General features: G+C 34.7%; 1 protein-coding gene across 1 annotated transcript in view; it reads left to right on the forward strand.

Annotated features, from left to right (window-relative positions):
• The window catches only part of Kcnh7 (potassium voltage-gated channel subfamily H member 7), a 468,230-nt gene that overhangs the window by 305,746 nt on the left and 143,527 nt on the right, over nucleotides 1–18,957 (forward strand). Inside the window, exons 4-5 of the mRNA XM_090342730.1 lie at nucleotides 7,430–7,858; nucleotides 12,507–12,527. Of these exons, the coding sequence (XP_090198856.1) occupies nucleotides 7,430–7,858; nucleotides 12,507–12,527 (450 nt within the window). The remainder of the gene's footprint in view (nucleotides 1–7,429; nucleotides 7,859–12,506; nucleotides 12,528–18,957) is intronic.

Below are 18,957 nucleotides of genomic sequence, written 5' to 3' on the forward strand. Positions count from 1 at the left end.
ACAATGGAAATGATGCTTGAAAACAAGGAAAGTACTTTTTCTATCAGCTAGACATTTGTGATATGTTAAGATTACACTAGAAGAAATTTTAAAGTCTCTTTACTCATTGAAATATAGTTAATTTAATGTCTTTTAAGACATTAAATAACTATGATGCCTGTTAAGTTTACATAAGACTTTTATTTCCTGGTTCTTAATTTTTTCCATAGCTTGAATTGTAAACCAACCATCTCTTGATTTTGATGAGTCTGACTTCAAATCTACTCCTTGTTCCTCAGTGGATTTACTCCCTCTGTACCTCAGAGAAGGAGTAGGGGAAAGTATGGGGTGGGATTTCCTATTGAGACTGCCCTCAGCAAACACATCTCTCCTCCTCACAATCAAGCTTTAGTAAAGTCCAAATCCTCTCTTGGAATATATATATATATTTCAATTTCTTCAAAATCTGTCTTCACCAATGGCCTCCGCACTTGCCAATGTTTAATACTGGCTTCTTTCTCAGTTGATTATACTCATGTTACTGAGAATAAATAGCCTACACTTCAACAGACACATTTTGTTTATAGCACATCATATTTTTTAAAGTTTTAATTAGTTGAAATTTTTGCCAGCATTTTAAAAATGGAGTGTTGAACATTAAAATTAGAATATCTAGCTTTTTTAAAAAAAATATGAGTATCTAACAATACATTCTATGTTCAAAATAAGCTGGCACTGAATACTAGCCACTCTCTTCAGATGGGGTCTGTGCTTTTCCATTTGATGCACGCCATCCATCTCCTTACCTTTTGTATATAGCTGGTACCTACTTTTCTTTATTCCTGTTACTTGCCTCTTTTGGTATGCATTTGAATTTTCCACATCTAGTCACCCATTCCCATTATATCCATCCTTCTTCACCCCAGTATAATGAGTTCTGTGTGCTGCTCTATACCTTTAACGTCCCATATTAGTGGATTTCATTCTTTTTCTGTTACCATATTCCCTGCATCTTTCATTTATAGAACTAGTGAAGTAAAATGCTTGCTTGCCTCTTCTCCACACGTTCAGTACATTTCTTCTTTGATTCTTGGAATCTAGCAAATCATAGTCTAAGTTTACTGATATTTATTGAGCTAAAATGTGGATTTTATGTCAAATAAATATAATCACATACCAAAAATTCTCAAATCTGTGAACAACTTATGAATCTACTATAAAAATATTTTACCTTTAACTCTAGATGTATGTATATGACATATCTCAATACACAGTATATTATTTCTAACAGTAACTGTTGGGGTGTTTAGCACTCTTTGCCTCCTGACCAGCAGGAAGGGCAAAGAGAACAGGCCCCGACTAAGATGAGACCAAGAAAAGTTAGTGCCAGCTGGCCGCCTTCACCCAGCCCTCCCTCTCCAGAGGGAAGACACAGATGCACCAGGGAGAATGTCACAGCAGACTTCTTTAATGAGGAAATACAAGGGGCTAAAGTAAGACCAGGAGTCTATTAGCACAAAAGTAGGCAGGACAGGGGGAGGGAGGTGTGGTCAGAGAGGGCCAATCCATGGGTTCGAGGTAGCCTTATTTTACATCACAAACCACAGCCAAACCTCCCAACCAGGAGACAGCATGGTTGGATTTCCAAAACCAGGAAGTGAGCACTGGACCACGAGGTAGGCCTTTTACCCTTGGTGTGACGTGCCCCACAGTAACTTTCAGAGTTTTAGAAGTGAACTTTTTCATTTAATCTTACTAAGGTACATAAAGGAGATCCCATTTTCTTTAAAAAGGTTAAAATTGCACTCTCCGAAGAGAATTTTACTTTTATGCTTACTAAAATCAAGGTTTAAATTATCCTGAAAGCTTCAACTGAAGATAAGTTTACATACACAAAATTCAGCCCATAATTTAAGCAATTATCTTGCTAAGTTTAGCCATTAAGGCATATTCACATGCTTTGGATTCACTCAAGGAAATTAACAGATAAAATATATATTTGCCTCAACAGCTACCTTACTCCCTCAAATTGTATCTCAGTTTTCAAACTCCTAGCTGAAGATCAAAGAAATTTTCTGTACAATTCATTTACAAAAGGCCTCTGATGATACTTTTACTTTTTTATTAGAGATTAAGGTCATCTTTTAATTCAAAGACCAAGAGCTGATGTAGTAATGCAGTTTTCCACCCAGCACGTATTACTATAAAAACAACCTATTATTCAGGTGAATTTAAAGATTTTACAATGTAACCAATGCATACTGTTATCAAATGTTTTAGATGTCTCCTCTCTTAATGATTAAATTTGATATAGGGAAAGGATCTATGACATGGTACAAAATCAATCAGAGAAAAAAATCTAGAAATCATTGCAGTAAATTTTATGTCTTATCCTTCCTAAGTATTTAGATTAAATAAATACTTCTAAGATCAGGATAATCACAGGCAGATGAAAAATATGCACTATTTCCATGTTAACATTGGGTGTCAATGAATGTCCAGAATAGCATACACACATGTATGCTCATGTAAAGAACCATTTGTAAGCCTTCCTTACCTAGCTAATACCAAATCAGGGACCATCCCTCTTCATATGGGATTTGGACAACTCTTGTGTGTCTCATTTGTGATGAAAAAACTCCACTAAGAGATTCCATTCCCTGCCAATGTAATGACTACATAATCATCCAGACTCAACCTGAGTTAAGTTGCTGTCAGTTCCACAGGACTTGAAGTTACTCCTTCCTTGGTATTTGGAAAGGGAAGAAATTTATAGAAACTAAATTACAACATGATAAGTCATTCATTTATTTATTAAGTAGTTATTTTAGGCACATAAAGATTAAATTAGGTACATATAATACCAGTGTGTTTGCTTTAGATTTGCCATTCTCCTCACTGAAGAATTTCAAACTTGAGTGGCTAAAAACAGTCCATCACCCTGCCCTGTTCCCTAATCTCCCTTACCCAATTCTATTTGTCAAATTCTGCTTTTCTGAACCTTGGCTGAGTTGGAAGCAGTGTTGCTTAGACAATAGCAACATGTTTGTGAACATGTTCTCAGAAGTGCCTTGTTGCATCTTCTACTGTGACTGTTCTCATGTCTAACCACAAACCTTTTACCTAACCTTCCCCCTGACCTCACCTCTATCACTATGTTAAAATTCACATGACTTCACAATTGCAATTTGCTCTTAGGCTTGTGCCATTCTGAAAGGTCATGTGTTTTCGTCTCCATGCAAGTCAGTCTTTCAAGGCATTACTGATCACATCTACTTCTTTAAAGCTCCCCCAGTCCTCATCACATTTAACTTTAGGTTCACTGAGTCATTAGATTCCTTGGAGATCCTTTTTTTTCCAACTAGAACCCAAAAGGCACTAGTTAAACCAGCCAAATTGTCACTCATTAATCAGACTAGCTACTCAATCAGTACTAAGTCCCTGTTGAATGGGACTTATTCCCTGACTTCCTGCTGCTGATAGCTTTCTTTGGCAATGCTCTGGATTGTTCTAGGAACCTATGGGCTACATACTCTACTTCTCTTGCTATTTAACTGTGGGACTTACTTATTGCCTTGCAGAGGGGCCTCTGAAATTTTTTTCCATCCCCCCCATCTTCCTTTTTCTCCCACTAAGTTTAACCTTTTTCTTTTTACTTGGAGCTTAAATATCTCTCTATACATCTAGGAATATAGTAGAGAAACTGATCACATTGATTTTTAAGATTCCCATTCTATGTGTCAGATGTGTGAGTATCCTCATTTCATTCAAGCTCATTAATGCTAATTCACATGTTCTTATTTTGGTGATAAATAGCTGGCACTATAATTAATTCACAGAATAACTCTTTTAGACTCACAGGAAATATCTTTGCCCTTACTAAGACTCCATGGCATGCAATCTGGACACTTTATTTTTGGTTGGAATAGCACAGCTGGTGAAAATATTGACTGACGTTTAGCCACTCCCTGGCAACTGTAATCAGGCAGGGAACTGACTTAGCCAGGTTTAAGGCTGTTAGCATACAAATGCCAAACATGTTAACTTTGGTTTATCAGCAATGAGTATAGGATCCAAGTTGGAATCTGGAAATAATGTGAGGTCTAAGGCAGTAGGCTGAGATCAGGAAAAAGTTAATACTGCAGCACCACATGAGAAAGATCCTTGTGAACAAGAGTACTGTGTCAAAGCTACCTTGATAACAGTATGGCTATCCCAGTTCCAGTCATGTCTGGAGGCCTGGGTGAAGTTACAATTGAGTTTAGAGAGTTGACTTTCCTCTTCCCAATCCTGTATTCCTTATAAACATAATTTTCTGAGAGTATGGGCCATTAAATTGATTGGAAAGTCAGTTCTCAGGGATGCAATTTAGAATAGTCTCCAACCTCCCACCACCCACTTATGAATGGAAAGAACTGGGTTTATGGCCTTCACTGATTTCCCACTTTACTTCTCGCCCACATGTGTCCCCTCCATGCCTTTCTACAGAGTCCAGCTTAACCACTACTTATATGTAAGATTCTATGTGCCTTCAAGCCATAATTCAATAGAAAGGAGCTAGTTATTGTTGAGTGAGTTTAACTTATATCTATGTGAGTTTTGTTAGTAAAAATTGTAGGTTAACAAAATCTTAAGTGTCTGTGGACATCATGAGAAGCTGAACTAATGACTAAGTACTTACAGTTTTACTGTAAGGAATTTCAATGATAAATTATAAAAAGATATGGGGAATTTTACAGAAATATTTTTTCCTTCAAGAAAAATTATTGGTTCTAATATACAAAGTATTAGCAAATTTCGGTGTGTTCTTTCCAGATGAACTACAGTTAGACAACTAAATCTGTAATGCAATATAACATGGTCATATTAACCTACTGTTGCAGAAAAGACCATCTGTTACCACCTTGGATATGACTAAACTATAGGAGTAAACTAAATGTTAGTGTGATCATTATTTAAGAAAGCCAGTGAGCTGTTTTTAAAGGAGGATGGTAATGTAACCAAGGATGAATGTAAGTAGGTATTGCTCTTCAATGCATAGCAATGAGCTTGCAAATATTGATTTGCAAATGACTTTATAACTCAATTTCATGAGCATTAAAAGCTAATCAAATAGCTTTGATGCAGCTCACCAAGTTTTACTTGGCAATTTATTGAGCATTTGAAAGTTATTAGAAGAAATGTGTAAGAACATTTGTAAAACAATTATTGTCATGTACCGATACTGAATCTTATTTGTACAGACTGGTTACTCTCTTCATGTTCAATATAGCTGTGGCTTGTCTTCACATTGTGTTATATGATTTTGAAGAGATAAAATTTATTTCAACTATATTTGGCACTCCTCACTCAGATCACAGATGAAAAAATTATTTGTTGTTAAATATCATACTTAATTCTGAAATGTTTTATAAGACATTTTATATAAACTCTGTTGAATGATGAGGAATTTGAAAATACTTTTATTGCAAATTTCCAAATTTAATAATCTTAATAAAGAAATTAAGTAAGTGTCATTTCAGGTTTACAGGATATGGAGTACAGTTCACTCTGTGTAATTGCTATTAAACTCTATTCAACCCATTATTTTTAGTAAATGTAAGTCAATGCCCTTCCAGGGAGTTAACATAATGTAATTATAATGGTCAGAGCAACTAAATATTCTAGTTTTTCCACAGCAAATTTGAACACATCATCTCAGTTTGGAGTCTGAATGTAAATTCCTTTACAATGCTCAATCATTTTGTCAGAACAAGAGTCCTTTGCAAGACTTCACTAAAATAAGGAAGGGAAATGTTAATGAGAAAAATCACTGTCATAGTTACAGATTAATTAGTTGAAGAATAGACTCTACGGAGAGCTCAAGTAGTATAATTTATTAGACATTCTAGGGTAAGGCCAACAAAATCAATACCAGGAAATGAGTACATATGAGGGGAGAGAGGTAGACAAATGAAGCAGGGGAGAATACAATCAAGAAATCATTGCATATGATAGGCGCAGTGGCTCATGTCTGTAATCCTAGCTACTCAGGAGGCTGAGATCTCAAGATCATGATTAAAAGTCAGCTGGGCACAAGAGTACCTGAGACTTATCTCCAATTAACCTCTAGAAAATGGGAAGTGGGGCTTTGCTCAAAGGTAGGGTGGTAGCCTTGAGCTGAAGAGCTCAGGGAGAGCATCCAGGCAATATTCAAGCCCCATGACCCACAAAAAAAAGAAAAGAAAAAGAAAGAAAAAAATCATTGTATATAACACAAAATTAAGAAAAGTAAGGGAAAGGGTGGATTTGGGGGATGGTAAGAATGTTGAAGGTTTGAAACTGATCAAGATCATCAAGATCATTGTATTTATAAACTACTTTGTTGGAAGTAGCACTATGGCTCAAATGGTAGCATGCTAGCCTTGAGCTGAAGATCTGAGTCTATTGTAAAAAATATATACAGATGACTTTTCAAAGAGTTAATACAATCTGCTAGCCACAAGCAAAGTGTCACAGTGATCACTATTGTTTGTACTTACTAGATATGGTACCTCTCTCTCTCCACTCCCCCTTCCCCCCCTCTTTCTCTCTTCTCTCTCTTTCTCCTGTTCATTTGCTGTTAAGGTGAAAGGTGAAAACAGTATCTTCTGTTTAACTTTGCATTCAGTATATTTATTCATCTTATATTTTCATGTTGAATGTTTTAATATTTATATTCATTAGTTAATATTTATGTGTGTAATATCTACCATTTAATGTTTACATTAGTTGACCTCCTTCTGTAACATCTGCTCTGAGATACATTTTATACGTCCTGCCCTTCTCTTGGATTTTGAAATAGTAATGCATACTGAAAAAATACAAATTCAAACTTTCATATCTATTTTGGAAACGAAAGGTCCTCGTGTGTCCAAGAATGAGTGAGGAAGATGTGGCACACAGTTGACTGTGCTTCCCAATGAAACTCAACTTATAACATTCTGAATGTAGACCTTTAAGACATAATGAACGTATACCATACCAAACTCCATTTCCTTCCCTTCCGTTCTCATTACATTAACCATCTACTCTCCACCACACATCCATACATACTCATTCCTGCAACTGTCCCCTGACATGGTGTTTGTTCCGTATCTGTTTTTAACATATATATATATATATAAATGGGAAAATGTTTAATTAAAACTGAAGTACAGCAGTTATCTAAATAACAAATACATGTCATTGTCTTAATGTCTATCACAGAAAACAGATCAACAATGTTTTATTATTGTCTTAGTACTTACATAATACTTCATATGGTCTCAGAGAAATTTTCTACAATAATCTTCATTCCAATTAAACTGAATTCATTTGGATTAATGACCATGTTTGCTTGGTATTTTAATATGAGTCAACCATGTTTGTTTTTTGTTGAAGTATACATTCACTATCTTATAGTAATGTTTTTCCCTCTCTCCCTTCATAGGGAAACTTTTTGGCTTCAAATTTCCTGGTCTGAGAGTTCTCACTTATAGAAAGCAGTCATTACCACAGGAAGACCCAGATGTCGTGGTCATCGATTCATCGAAACACAGTGATGATTCTGTAGCCATGAAGCACTTTAAGTCTCCTACAAAGGAAAGCTGCAGCCCCTCTGAAGCCGATGATACAAAAGCCTTGATACAACCCAGCAAATGTTCTCCCTTGGTGAACATATCTGGTCCTCTTGACCATTCCTCACCCAAAAGGCAATGGGACCGACTCTACCCTGACATGCTGCAGTCAAGTTCCCAGCTGACACATTCCAGATCGAGGGAAAGCATTTGCAGTATACGAAGGGCCTCTTCAGTGCATGACATAGAAGGATTCAGTGTCCACCCCAAGAACATATTTAGAGACCGACATGCCAGTGAAGGTATGTTTAAATTTTCTATCATGGAAAATACGATGAGTAATGAAAAGTCACTTTAATATTGTTTTTAATTCCATTCTTATGCTTTGGAAGGAAAAAAGATAATGAAAAGACTTTAAGATGTGTGTCTTTCATTTAATTGACTTTTATTTCCTCTTTAGGGATTAATTTGCTTATTTATTATCTTTAATTGTACAGAAGGGTTTCCCATCAACATGTCAGTTTGTATTCCTATTTGAAACTCACCTAAAGAAGAATTTCATTTATTTTCTTTGGACATTTTTTTATCTGTAGGTCTGATATATGATAGATATTATCTTCCTACTTCACAGTGTCAATTAATACTTACTATGAATAAGATGACCTTAGATGATTAAATAGTATCTTCTCAAACATTACCTCCCCTACTGCCTCTCTGTCCTCAGTCGGCATCAATTTACCATTCTCCCAGAATTTTTCTGCACATGTTCCTCCATTTCCTTCTTCTAGTTAAAGTATCGTGCCACACTTGCTCTTCACACTACTTACATGGAGTGTGCAGATCTTCAGACAAACCTTTTCCCCTACCAACAACAGAGATATCCAATGATTCAGACCTGAGTGGTCAAAGCAACATTTACATGCACAACACTATCTTTCCATTTCATGTATATTATATGTCATATGTATGTATGGCTAGACATGAATACAGCCATGTTGCCAGGGATGCAATGGCCTAGGACCTTTGGAATATCTAGCCCTACAATCATAGAAGTAGCACAATTGTCTACTTCATGGCAGATACTCAGTAATGTTTTGACACTGAGAAGATCATATTCACAAATTATGTTCCAAAGCCACACTCATCAAAAAGCAATGAGTTTTCTTCTCTACAATGTTTCAAATTTAAATCAGTATTAGGTCCGTTATCTAAAGAGTACAATGAAACCAGAAAGTCAAAAGAAGTGAAGAAAAGGAGCTAGCAAAGAAAAAATATGCAGAGTGATAAATCCATTTTGCAGAAAGAGAGAGAACAGTTTGAAATATACCAAAAAAGACATAACTGAGCAACTGTCTACTTCATGAGAACAATTAGTACATCCATTTTAATCTGTGGTTCAAAGAAGGTCAAAAGGAAAATAAAATCAAATACAATTCCAGGACATTTATTTAAGGTCTCTACCATCTATAAATGGTGTGCTCATTTTTTTCTGCCAGAAGGTATCCTCTAATTTGATCTTTGAGACACAGATCCTCTGTCTTAACAACTATAATAAATTCAGTAGGATAAATCAAACAGCCAAAATGTTTTAGCTATTAATCCAGCTAGTGTGATTAGCTTAGAAAACACACTGGCTTTCCAGAGACTGACCTTTCAGAGCTTGTGCAAGGACCTGAGGTCCACACAATACATTTGAAAAATGAAACAGAAATAATTATTACATTCTAAAATACTTTGTATTTTAACAGTATTTCTAAGGGGCTTAAATCAAATTTCATAAGCTTAAGTTTTTCATTTTCAATATATCTGCCTCTATTTAGTACCCAGTTACTGATACAATTGTAGGAAAGGATAATTTTCTTTTTCAGGTTTCTCAATACAATACTATATATGGCCTATCCAGGCTAGGCTATTTTCAGAAAACGTATCGTTTTGTGCAGATGCTATAGTCAACCTATGACTTTAAACTGATGAATTTAGAGACTATTTCATATTTCAGCTTTCCAAGCAATTTGAGCTACTAAATCACTGAAAGGCATAGAAGACCCTGTTGTTTTTATGCGTAGGTACTTAAAAACTGAACATTGTCAAAATTAAGTGTTACCAGACTAAAACCAACATGGACACAGTTGATTGATTCAGCCATATCTCCTCTGACATTGACCAACTTTACAGATCTTTAAGTATATTGCAAACATACTGGACACAGCATTTTATTCAATCCTTCAATACAATGCACATTATCACGTACCTTAGAACTATACCTTTGAACAATCTGTGGTAAAGGTTTGATTTTTTTTCTCACTCAATCTATCCTAGAAAATACATTTGTAAATTTAATAAACATATGCTATATATTTTTTCCAAAATAGTTGTACAGGACTATGCATGATTTAAAGGGTGAATTAACCCCATTTACTTGGCAGGAAGAGTGGGAAGAATCAAGGAAAAAGTTAGTTCATGGAAAACAACAAGCCTGTCTCAAAAGAGTGGGCATGCTGGTGAGAATGCCCTTGTAAGAAAACAAATAAATTAAACTCATTTTTTGGGGGGTCGGTTGTGGGACTTGAACTCTGGGCCTGCGTGTTGACCTTGAGCTCTTCAGCACAAGGCTATCACCCTACTCTTTGCACCACAGCGCCACTTCTGGTTTTCTGGCGGTTAATTGGAGATAAGAGTCTCATGGACCTTTTAATGTCTTGGCTGGCTTTGAACTGTGATCCTCAGATCTCAGCCTCTTGAGTAGCTAGGATTACAGGCATGAGCCACTGCGCCATGCTTGGATTAAACTTTTAATTCTAGATATTCAAGAAGCATAGGTAAGAGGATAGCTGTCAGACATATACCCAAGAAAAAGCCCAAGATTTTATAGAAAGACAAAGTAAAGCACAAAGGGCTGGGTTTGTATATTCATAAATAGAATACTTACCTATCAAAAGTGAAGCCTTGGGTTCAGATTCCAATAGATAACTGTGCAAAATTTAAGGTTCAATTATTTTGTCATTAGAATCAACATGTGAATTTTCTCTCTGTCAATTTACTACAAAAGGAATCAAGCTAATCTAAATTTCTGTACATGAAGGAATGATAGCAGTTCTCAGATGAGTGCAATGCCCAAACTTATCAGGCAGTCTTTGAAAATCAAAGCTGTATTAATTTTGTGTTAGCTTTTTCTGAGTTTGTACACCATTATTTGTAGCTTCAAAATTTATTGAATAAAATTATATGCATGTATATTTTCAGGGGTAGGGACCTCATGCATATTAGACATGTGCTATAGTACTAAACAATATCATCACCCAAAGTTATTGTGTTTTAAAATCCCTATAAAGCAGTCATTATTTTAAACTGTTTTGGGGTCATGTTACTAATACAAGCATTATTTTACTGCAATCAAGATGTCTTCCTCTACTTCTGTATATCTTTTGTGATTACTCAAAGATGGAAGAGAGTTGTTATCAAAAGCCATGTTTTATTGTTGTCTATTTCTGTTCTAAATGTTCGGTATGTTACAATATTGAGGGCCATGATGCCATTGAGACAATTACAATGTATGTATCTCAAAATTTGAGGTGAAGTAGTGTTTCTGATATTGGAGCTTCAACTTCTGGATTAGATTCTGTGCCCTTGCTTTTGCACTTAAGGCTGTGTTCTACTTCTTGAGCCACAGCTCTTAATTCCTGTTTTTTTTTTTTTTGTAATCAATTAGGGATAGGTGTCCATATATGTTCATGTTTCATTTGACATTAAACTTCTATCCTCAGATTTCAGATTGCTAAGTAGCTAGTATTACAGGCATGAGCCATCACTACCAGCAATATATATCAACATTTTAAATGTGTTCACTTACAATAGGTTGCAATTCTGAACAATTCCCCAATCTTACACATATTTGAATGATTTAGTTTGACTTCATTTATTTTGAGTCTGTATATTTTGAACCTAATAAGATTTTTATTGATAGCAAGTGCATATTTGCATTGTCACCCTCAAAATAAATCTGAAAATTTCCCACGACAAAACTTGAAATCAGTGCATTTCAATATAAATGAAGTTCCTAAATACATAAAATACACTGCACTGTGATAATAAAATACCAGTTCAATTTAAACAGCAAAATATTTTCCTGAGATTTTGCTGCACTTATATGTTTGATAAGATTGACATTGTATGGGGGTCGAGAGTTTGGCCTAGTGGTAGAGTCCTTGCTTTGTATGCACGAAGACCCTGATTCAATTCCTTGGTACCACATACATTTTAAAAAAAAGCCAAAAGTGGTGCTGAGGCTCAGGTGGTAGAGCTCTAGCCTTGAGAAAGTCCAAGGACAGTGCTCAAAACCTGAGCCCAAGCCCAGAACTGGCAAAAAAAAAAAAAAAAGATTGACATTGTTTTGTATTTGCTATTTTTCCCTTTATACATTGAAAAACTTTTCAATGTGCTTAATAATGCTTTTAAAATTAGTAAAGAAAACTGCCTCAGTATATTAACATGGAAATGTTTAATTAACATATGGAAAATTAATATATAGGGTCTATTTATATGGAAAAGTTACTTAACATGAATGTTGTGACACATTTGTTTGAGATTGTGTAGTTTTGTGATGGGTGAGGACACAATTTTGGCCTTTTGATAAGGTGGGAAATGGTTACAACTGCAGGTAGCTGCAGACATCTTTCTCTAATCGGTCATAATTGTACAATCTGGAACTTGCATCTATGTGAATTGAGATGAATACACTGCACTTCCATAAGTAAGAATGTTTATCTCAGCAGATATTCTAATGTGCTCATTTTACCTGAATAAATTCAAAATGTTTGTGTCAGTTAAAGACTTTAATGTTACATCCTATTTTCTTTGATTGTTTTGACAAAGCTAATTCAGTTTATACAAATAGAATTTTAGTCTTCTTTTTTTATATTTCTCTCTTTCTTTGTTCTATGCTCAAAACAGACAATGGTCGCAATGTCAAAGGTAAAGTACGAGCTCAAGTGTCACCATTTGATGCTTATAGCGCCCCTGACTTGGCATGTGAACTTCCCTGCTGCCTACCCTGTCCAATGCAACATCTTCATGCTGCCCTTAGCTAGTCCAGGTCCCTGGTGGAGACATCATGGCTTGATTTGTCTGGAAACCTGTTACCTCCTCAGCTGGGTCATCAAAGTGATCATTTGCTATTTAAAAAAATAAAAATAAACTATGGTGTTTTTTTTTTCCTGCAAGAAGTGTAACCCAAGGTTGACAATGAACACTTCACAAATACAGCATTTAAAAAATAAAAAAATAAAGATTAGGCTAAATATGTTCCAATATAAAATTACTACATAAGGCTATTTTAGGGCAAAATTGTTTGTATTGAGTACAAGATTAAAGAAAATGAACCAAGGGCTATTTGTCAGCATCATTTCACTTGTCCCTCTTTTGTCTCCTTAACACTAGTTTCACGTTCCTGGATGGCAGGGGGTATGGTTTTAAGCTTATTGTAGTAGTATACCGTGCATGCATGAGAGTCATTTTCAATTTTCCTTTGCTATATTTTAATCATTTTAAACTGTGTTCAATATTAGTCTGAAATCACTGGCATGACCTACAGCTACCATGAAGTAATGGTTAATTGAGCAATACTCCGGGACCATTGAGATTTGGCTAAATATTCAAAATTCACTTCTGTGAATATATCTCACAATATATGAAAGGATTTTTAAAATGTAATAATCACATATTCTCACCAAGATGAAAACTCCTGGGCTTGGTATTTTACCAGGCTGTGCATGCTGCTGTGGGTATGAAATTGGTGACAGTGACTCCTGTGTGCATGTATGTTGCATGCACGTCTCCACCAGTAAGCATCACCACTAGAATTTCCTATTTTGGCCGTTTGTGTCTGTCATTAGTACTCGATCACTGTGAAACTGTGTGGATTGATTTCTTCTTTTCCTAATTAAATCATATCTAAAGGTGATTATGAATTAATACTCCCAGCAACTAAGTGATGTTATTTTATCAGCAACTGGGTAATTTGAAAATAAGAGAAAATATAGAAATTTTGATCCCAATCTTTCTGGCTTTCTTTTGTAAGCACTTCAGAGAGTCTATGCAGGGGATCTCCAATATTAGGGTGGGATCTCATCTGCATGATTATTCTGTCCTGGCCTATTTACTGTGATTTCTAAGAGAGTGAACACTTCAGCAGGAGGTGGTGGCTTTCATTTACCCAATTTAGAATACAACCTCAAAACACATAGATTTTGACAACTTTCTTATGGGAAATGAGACATTTGATATTTAACCATTTAATAATCCGTGCATAGTAATTTTCCAATAATTCACAAAACAAAAATAGAAAAGAAACTTGATTGATGAATAGACTTTTTCCCAAATTGGAAAATTAGTATGGCTTATCTTGCCCATTGGTAGTTCAGTTTAAGATACAGTTCAATAATACAGTGATTACAGTATTCTATTCAAAGCCCTTGCTTGAATCCTAGCACCACAAAGATTAACTAATACTAGGTTGATTAATTAAATGCAGCAATTAGATCCCTTGGCAAAATAAAGAATTTTAATTTCATAAGTTAGTCCATAAGCCATCTCTTTGTCCTCAGTCCACCCTTGTGTAGTATCAGTTGTGTAAACAAAATTTTTATTTCTTCTTACATGTATGTCAGGTGGTGTATCAATTTTAAATCACAATTCAAAGGACAACTAATATGCTAAATAGTGTAAATTAATTTGCAATTTTTGATTTTGCTTCTAAGCCCCATGATGGAAAGGTAACGAAGTCAAATGCACATTTATATACCACTGTATATAACCAATACATGATTATATTTAATGACCTCAATACCCTATTGAATCAGATGTCATTTCTTTACAAATTAAAATAAATCAAAGATGCATTTGAAGGTCTTCAAAATGTATGGATTATTTGCTTCCCCTAAGGTGATTGTCTCCTTAGCTCAAGAGTCACAAGTCTTTAATTCCAGAAGGGGACATTTTGTTAACTTTCCAGGGAGGCCTGACTTAGCTAATATTACACAAGGATGTAGCCTAAATTCTCCTTCCTGAAATGTACTTTTCTTTTCATTCCCATATGCCCAGAAGGCAGATAATTTCTGGTTACTACTAATCTTCACATCACTCCTAAATTAAAATAATTTCTACTTAAAATTCTTTTAAAAGATCTATCTTGTTTTCCTTTAATAAATTGTTTTAATATTCTGATACTTTAAAATAGTAATCAAATCTCTGTTTAGAAAGCATAGTCCTTTTTCAAAGAATGGCAAAATTATTTAAAATAGTCTGACCTGGGTGTATATTATAATTTTGAACAATTTTTCTAAGATGTAGGCAAGGTTTCTAAACTTGACTCACCCATTCACATACTTATTTTCATCTATGATTAATGCTTTGCCTTCCTAGTTTGTTTTCCAAATCATCAATTAAAAAATTCACTCTGAGGCAAGTCCTGGTGGTTCACACTTGAAGTCCTAGCTACTTAGGAGGCTGTTTGAGCCAGTCCAGGTAGGAAAGCTTGTAAGATTCTTATCTCCAATAAACTCCCCACCCCACCCCAAAGTTGGAATTAGAGCTGTGGCTAAAGTGGTAGAGTACAAAATCTTGCGTGAAAACATCTCAGGGACACCACTCAGGCCTTGAGTTCAAGCCACAGGACCAGCACAAAAAAATACAATGAAAATCACTGTGCTTAAACTCTTCAATAAGCAATTCTTAATGAAAGTATTCCCCTTTACTCTTTACATTTCATTTCTTTATTTCAAGTATCTGCATTTCTTTACCATTGGTATGTTCAATTTCCAATTGTCTATGAATTTGTAGCATCATTCAAAAACCAATTCAATCTCAAGATTTGTAACAGCTTTCACCTCCTCTTTTAGCAGACTCATAAATTAATAAATCTGATACAATTTGTCTTTGAAAACTCCCGTTGAGTATTACCCAGAATCTTGTTATGTTCCAAAGGTTGGCAAATTGATTTTCTGTGACAATGATTTTTTTTAAATTATATGTCATGGAGTGAAACAGAAAAGTGGATATTGAATATAAGTAATTTTATGAGAACTTCCTAAATATATTTCTAGTGTTAATCATGTTGTCTTCTGCTAACTGGCAGGCACCTTTTGCAAAACATAATTACGAATGCTACATTGCATTTTCTTTAATACTGAGGTGTTTTAGTTGTTTGAGTTTTATTAAAATTTAGCCAAATAAACAAAATATCCAACAAACTCTGTACAAAGACACAGTGATTTTTAAAGCCACCTATTTTAAAGTCCACAGTATGTACTTAGTTATATTTTAACAGCATGTTAAAGAGGAAAGATTCTCCTTTACCATGCTGTAACTCACAATATATATAAACAGCCACATAGTATACTTTACAAGTTTTTGTCTAAAAATTTTCCCAATTGTTACTTTACTTGGTAGCTTGATCTCAAAAAATAAAGACGTTTCTTTATACTAAAAAAAATTTCCTTACTTTAACTTAGACATTTGTCATATATAAAAGCTCTTTCCAGGTGTTGGCTTATCTTACTTGTCACTTATTTTGTCTCTTGTACTGAAAAATACACTGAAAAGTCAATCTGGAAATCTATCTTGCAATGTTCTATGAAAGAGCATCAAATGAACTGTTATTCATTTGAGTTTTATATTTATTTCACTTCACTGTATTATTTTTCCTTCTTTTCTGCCCACTCATCATTATAAAAATCATTTATTTTATTTTGCAGGCCATTCTTCTTTCATTTCCTTACAAATTAAATCCCGTCTGTTCAGGATAACAGTCAGTGAGGCTCTTTCACCTTTAAGTCCTTCACTAAGGCCTCCCTGATTATAGACCTAGGAGATAGGAAAGCTTGCATTTTAACCTCTAGTCCTTAAATCTTATGCCCTTCTAGTATTATATTCTGTCAACTTAGGTTTAGCATTGTGGAGAAAAGTTACTGTTAGCTGGACACTGATGGTTTACATCTGCAATCCTACCTGCTCAGGAGGCTGAGGTTTAAGGATTTCTGTTCAAAACCACTTGAATCAGGAAATTCCACGGCACTATAATCTCCAATAAACTACTCAGAAAAAGCCAGAAGTGATGCTGTGGCTCAAGTGGTAGAGTGCTAGTAGCCTTAATCACAAAGAAGCTTAGGTACACTGCCCAGACGCTGAGCTCAAGCAAAAGAAAAAGAGAGAGAGAGAGAAATAGAGACAGATACAGACATAGAGAGAGACACAGAGACAGAGAGCTATACAGAGACACAGAGAGAAGTTATTGTTAATTCCTATTTTAAAGTGTCAGAATATTTTTATTGGAATTTAGACAGGTTTTAAGGAACCTAAGGAAATATCCATATATAAATATATAATAAAATTATTGAAACATAGAATAAAATAAATTACAAGTGTTTTATCCAAATAGTATGCACAAATGATTTTGGATATACTAAGTATATTCAACTTATTTAAAAGAAAGTCTAAGTTAATCATCTAAAGCCAGGAACTTAAAAGAAAAGTGACCATATACAATATTTTCCACTAGTAGTTAAACTACAATAGTAACTGCCACAAAATTGCAAATCCCAAAGGCAATTGGAGTGTGAAATGTTATCATTTTCTCAGTTGTATTAGATCTTGTGTTTCCATGAGTCAACAATATTTTACAATGCTCTTTTTACTATCTGGAAATTATATTCAGAGATCATTTAACACTCTTGGAAACTATACTTGCTATAACTTAAAGATGACATAAAAGGACAGCAGTTCACGATCAAATAATTTTATGTCATGTTCATGTTCAAAAATAATGATGTAAGAACATAAAATATAATAATATTATGCACGAATATATACATGTACATGTTGAACTTGTCCTTAAAGGCATTAGGGATTCCAAATAAGAACCAGATTAAAATAAGTGGGCAGGAACATACATGGTTAGCAAAATAAAACCAGTCAACCATGATAAACTGAACCTAAGTATGAACTTTATTTTTTGGCCAGTTCTGGGGCTTGAACTCAGGGCCTTAGTATGATCCTTTCTCAAGGCTAGAGCTCTATCCTTGAGCCACACTACCACTTCTGGCTTTTTCTGTGCATATGGTACCAAGGAATCAATCTCTGGTCTTCATGCATGCAAGGCCAGCACTCTACCACTAGACCAGACTCCCTGCCCCTAATTATGAATTTTTAAAGAGGGAAAAAGCAACATAATATTATATCAAAAAACTGGAAATAAATTAGGAAGTATGATATTCTAATAAGTGAGTTTTTAGAATTCAACCATGATTATTTGATAAAATACAGTAAAGTGTACAAACAAAATACTGCTGTTAGGTATTACATCTCCTTTTATGTTAAACTCATATTCTTTGTTAATTGATGGGAAATAGAAGACTCATTAGAAAAAAGAATAGGTCATAGAGGCAATGTAGAAAAGCTATAGATGTCTCAGGAATTATAGAGTGAGATTGCAAATAAATAGATGACCTCAAGACAAGTAAACAAATGCAAGCATTTAATATTCAACACACATATTTTCTTTCATGATGTCATATATCATTTTACATGTATAGAAGGATAATACTGAAAAACATTTTTAAAATAATTTGTATTTTTGACCTTAATGTGACTTGTGTGATTATGAACAAAGTCTTATCCATCCGAGTACAGATAAAAAAGGCCAAGAACCATTCAGTTTCCAATATTTGTACCAGATAGGCACTGTAAACTCAATACTGTCTAGATCTCTCAGACACTACAGAGTAAAGCCCTAGATAACAAAACTTGCTGAAATAATCTACAATTTTAATAAAGTTATAAATACAACAATGCATCATCTTCCCTCTTTAGAAATTATAATGTATATTGAAACTGTGTTGAAATCACAAGTTGTTGGTCTATTTGAAACAAAGACAACCTCAAGGCTTAAATAATTATAAAGAAACTTATTTTATGTAGAGGTCTGGTGAGTGTATTATCATTATGCAAACTGCCTAGCAAGTAACAACCCTACCTACACATAGTCTCCTATATACCCTTGAATATTTTTTTTATTGCAGTTAAATCGGACAGGGAAGATAACTTTTCTTTTGTGATTTCTTTTTCAGAGTTGTTGGGTTTTTGCTTACAAAGTGACCAGTCTTGAATTTAAATGTAAGATTTAAAAAAAATCTCAATTTGGGGGTCCAGAAGTGTGGCCTAGTGGTAGCTGGCCTAGCTTGCACGAAGCCCTAGTTCAATTACTAAGCACACAGAAAAAAAGCACCAAAAGTGGTTCAAGTGGTAGAGTGCTAGTCTCGACAAAGCCCAAGGACATTGCTCAGGCCATGAATTCAAGCCCCAAGGCTGGCAAAAAAAAGTCAGATTCCTAGAGTTCTCACTGTATGTT

The sequence above is a fragment of the Megascapheus bottae genome, chromosome 12, assembly GCF_031878675.1.
Source record: "Megascapheus bottae isolate mThoBot1 chromosome 12, mThoBot2.hap1, whole genome shotgun sequence".
In the NCBI taxonomy this organism is placed as follows: Eukaryota; Metazoa; Chordata; class Mammalia; order Rodentia; family Geomyidae; genus Megascapheus; species Megascapheus bottae.